Source organism: Protobothrops mucrosquamatus, unplaced genomic scaffold, assembly GCF_001527695.2.
Source record: "Protobothrops mucrosquamatus isolate PMUCROS unplaced genomic scaffold, P.Mucros_1.0 scaffold4356, whole genome shotgun sequence".
Lineage (NCBI taxonomy): Eukaryota > Metazoa > Chordata > Lepidosauria > Squamata > Viperidae > Protobothrops > Protobothrops mucrosquamatus.
In genome coordinates this window covers 66,452-71,027 of record NW_015390270.1, presented here as the reverse complement: position 1 = coordinate 71,027, position 4,576 = coordinate 66,452, and the positions used below count along the sequence as shown (strand labels likewise).

The following is a 4,576-nucleotide window of genomic DNA, read 5'->3' as shown; positions in this document are numbered from 1 at the left end:
ATGCTCCAACACTGGAAGTTTTTAAGAAGAGACTGGACAGCCATTTGTCTGAAATGGTATAGGGTTTCCTGCCTGAGCAGGGGGTTGGACTAGATGACCTCCAAGGTACCTTCCAACTTTATTATTATTATTATTATTATTATTATTATTATTATTATTATTATTATTATTATTATTATTATTATTATTATTATTATTAACCCTGAGCTACAAAATTCTCTTGCATCGGTAATTGCGTTTCAGCGCAACTTATTGGGATCCTAGGACGTTTGAATTGATTATCTGTACGGCACATCGCATATTTTTACTGTTAACGTTTGGGGTGTATTTATCTATTTTATTTAATGGTTGATGGAGATTCTCAGTCATCCAGGTCATGTTTTTCTTTGAAGACGTTTCCGCTTCTTATCCGAGAAGCTGATGAAGCTTCTCGGATGAGAAGCGAAACGTCTTCAAAGAAAAACAAGGAAGTGCAGTTGCCTCTTGGAAAAAAAGCAGCTTTGGGACATTTTATTTAATTATCTATCCAGTCTGACTGAACACAGAGTGGATTGTTGCTTGAACGTTTGGAGAGGTGGGAACGTTCAGAAGAAATATACAGTACAAAGCTAGGCTGATCATTGTCTTCTCTCAAGGGGAAAAAAAGCAACTTGTACATAGCTGTATTTACGATACTAGAGCTAGTCCTCACTTACTGACCACTTGTTCAGTGACTGAACTTACAATGGCGCTTGAAAAGGAGACTTAGGATGGTCCTCGAAGTTACAGCCTGTGTGAACATGTGATTATGATTTGGATACTTGGCGATTGACACACATTTATAAGGGTTGTGGTGTCTCCCAATCATGGGATTGCCATTTGCGACTTTCACAACCGTCTTCCAACTAAGTCAATGGGAAAGCCAGCAGGAAGTTGTGCTTAATAATTGCACTGCTTAGTGATGGAATTGCTGGTCCCATCTGTGGTCAGTAAATGAGGACTACCTGCATAATTCATTTCTCGTTCCTTATCCTCAAAGTGTTGCCAGGAATAAATGACGCACTTCCTTAGCCTTCATGCAAAAATAAAATAAAATAAAAAGGAAACCTTTTCAAACATACCTGTAAAATATTCTCCAAATTCTTGTTCTAATTTCATGGCGCGTTCATAGGTTTTCTTGGCCTGTTCCTCTGTGAGGCGTTTATTCATTTCCCTGAAATGCAGTTTGAAAGCTCAAGTAAAAGAGAGGCAGATATTCAAGCAACATTTCATTTGCCCTTGGCAGAAATAAACATAAAGCGATAAATATCACTCCCAAATGGCCGTAAATGAAAAAAAATAATAATGCTGTAGTTCCTGCAGATATTTCAGCATAAGCGTCATTGAGGAAAATATGGCTTATCCTACCAGGGTCTCTAGAAATTATTATTACTGGCAAGTGGAAAACATTGTGCACACATTTCCTGCCTATATTGTTGAATGGTTAAATTGTCAGACTAATAAGGCGAAAGACCCAAGTTCTTTTGTGCTAATTGTGGCCGTACATGCATTGTGATGCATAAAGGTTGGGTTGAGAAGATCACACCAGTTCCCATGTGCTACTTGACCTAACTCTGTTGCTTGCTGAACTATCCATGAGCATGGATGAAACACACAGAAAGAAAAAGCAGCAAACCAGAATTGTGTGTGTGTGTGGGGTGTCTCCATTTCCCACCTGAACATTGCTGAATTGAGCTATTACACAATCTAAGGATTCACACAGAATAACTTTACTTTGGCTCTGCTACTTCAGGTATTACTAAGAGCAGGGTGGGAAAGAATGTCTGAATATATGAGTAACATCTTGAATGAAAAAAACCTATCACGATAAGCTAGGTGAGAAGCCCATCAAGTGTCACCCTAGACCAGGGGTAGGCAACCTCGGCTCTTTTATGACTCGTGGACTTCAACTCCCAGAATTCCTGAGCCAGCATGGCTCAGGTTGGAAACCTCTCCCTTTTCCCTCAGCATGGCTGGCTCAGGAATTCTGGGAGTTGAAGTCCACGAGTCATAAAAGAGCCAAGGTTGCCCTAGAATTAGGGTTGCCAGGTCTGCTTCCAAAAAATAGCGGACAAGCGGGGGGGGGGGGTGTTAAGTAGTAAAAAAAGTAGACTGTACAGCTTTAGATTACGTACCATTTCATCATAAAGCTTTTGAATAAAAAAAATGTCCACTATTTTTGAAAAAAAATAGTGGACATTTTTTTTATTCAAAAGCTTTGAAAAAAATAGTGAACATAATGTGAAAAAAGTGGACTGTCCGCTCAAATAGTGGACACCTGGCAACCCTACCTAGAATCAGCACATACACACTTCCACACCCAGGAAAAGCTGCCCTGTGAAACAATCTCTCTGTAACCCATTTTCTCTGTAGCTGACCATATAGGGCAAAAGGTTTTTCAGTGTTATTATTACTATTACTATTAAACTATTTTGTTTGCTTCCCTTTATGGGGAGGAAAGCTTTTCACAAGGTCACAACACCAGTTCCTTCTGCCTCCATGTTCCTCAGATAAACACACAATGAATAAATGAAACATCCCTACAGAGTCCTTTGTGTTCTCTGAGCTTGATTGTTTTCTTGCAGATGTTTCATTACCCAGCTAGGTACTTCTTCAGTGTAGCACTGATGATGCTAACTAGTTGGGTAATGAAACACCTGCAAGAAAAAAAGCCAAACTCAGAGAGAACTAAGTACTCCAGAATTTAACACGGAGCTACAAATATTCTGTCCTATTGCTACATTACTAGCCCTTTTCTGGGTCCCTAATGGGTTTGAACACCAGGATTTATCCTCTGCTTCCACACTCATGCATACTGTGTGAATGCAACGCAGAAATACAAATCCTCGCAGGAGGAGACCTGAGTCCTAGAAAGTGTGGGGAAGAATTTATAAATGTTAGAACTGTGTTAGAACTATTGTATAGGGCAGGGGTAGGCAACCTTGGCTCTTTTATGACTCGTGGACTTCAACTCCCAGAATTCCTGAGCCAGCCACGCTGAGGGGAAAGGGACAGGTTTGCAAGCTGAGCCATGCTGGCTCAGGAATTCTGGGAGTTGAAGTCCACGAGTCATAAAAGAGCCAAGGTTGCCTACCCCTGGTATAGGGAATCATATGGTAACCAACCCAGGTCTCCCAAAAAGGTTAACAGCCTCCAAAATCCTTTAAACTCTCAGAAAACACAAGTATTAATTAAACACTTATTTCAAATGATGCTGTCATGGTTCCAACAGATGAAACTCTTCAAAAGAGGCATTGTTTACCTTAAAGAATCTTTATTCTGAGTAGCATAATATCGGCACTACATAATCGAAGCCAAAAACTGAATTCCCCTCCCCTGAGCACATAATATCAAAGCACAATTCCCTCCTCCAATTAACAGTCATAAATCACATTTCCCAATTAGTTTGAAGCGGCAGGCTTCCTCTCCAGTTCTCCAACCCGGCCAATTCCTTATCAGCTCTGGTTACAATAACCTTGTTTCTCACACTAGGTTTAATGTTGTTATGTCTAGCTGGACTCTTGTTCACATCTCCCCCTCCCAACATCATCTAACTCCAAAAACAAAAGGTAAAAGATGGCTACATTTCCATCTGTTGTCAGTGCAAAAATATCTGATGTTAGCAGCGTTGACAGATGCAAGCAAACCCCCAAAACTCAATACATGAAATGTGAACATAATTATAACCCTCACAGTTCAAAGAAAGAAAACCAATCCACATCACTTGATTTGATCAACCTCTTCTCTGGGGTCCACCATGTGTACATGGCCAAGCCCCTCAAGTATCACCCTAGAATCAGCACGGACACACTTCTATACCCAGGCAAGCTCCCCTATAAAACAATCTCTCTTTACCCCACTTTCTCTGTAGCTGCCCTCATAGGCAAATCTCTTTGCTTTGGGAAATAAATAATTCTCCTTTCCTCACAGCTGTCTGGATTTCATTTTTATTCTTGTGCAAGCCCAACTCGGGATGGAACCCCCAATGATTCTTCTGACAAAAGTTCCACCACGTTTAGAAAGGAGATTGGAGAAGACAGTACTCACATCAAAGGCTCCCACGATCTAGGTTTAATGAAGATTGCAATAGGGTAGAGTTGTGCAACTTGAAGACGTTTAATTGCGTTTCCTGATACATCAAGGATACAGTGCTTGCCCTAGTGACAGGAAAGGAGGAGAGGTTTACATTTGAGGTGAGGGTGGCTTTTAGAGGAAAAAATAAATAAAACTCACAAGGGTGGACCAGAATAACAGAGTTGGAAGGGAGCTTGGAGGTCATCTAGTCCAACCCCCTGCACAGGGAGAAAACCCTATACCAGTGATGGCGAACCTTTTAGAGACCGAGTGCCCAAAAACCAGCCCCTCCCCGCCACCCCCACCCGCCCATGCTCCACCCCCTGCCCCTGCCTGCTCCGCCCCAGCTCCGCCCCCACTCGCAGGGCCATCCACCGCCTCTATGGCCTGCCACAGATCAGCCAGGCGGCCCAGCAGTGCTATGGCAGCACCACCTTCCGCCTGCGCCCCGCAGCATCAACCGCGCATGACAGAGAGCAAGGGT

At 42.2% G+C, this 4,576-nt stretch overlaps 1 protein-coding gene across 1 annotated transcript in view; it reads right to left on the bottom strand.

The window, feature by feature from the left end:
• Positions 1 to 1,100: 1,100 nt before the first annotated feature.
• Positions 1,101 to 4,576, bottom strand: part of LOC107298894 (disks large homolog 2-like) — a gene marked incomplete at both ends in the record, with an annotated part of 58,658 nt that continues 55,182 nt past the window's right edge. Inside the window, 2 exons of the mRNA XM_015828255.1 lie at positions 1,101 to 1,192; positions 4,066 to 4,175. Coding sequence (XP_015683741.1) covers positions 1,101 to 1,192; positions 4,066 to 4,175 — 202 coding nt within the window. The remainder of the gene's footprint in view (positions 1,193 to 4,065; positions 4,176 to 4,576) is intronic.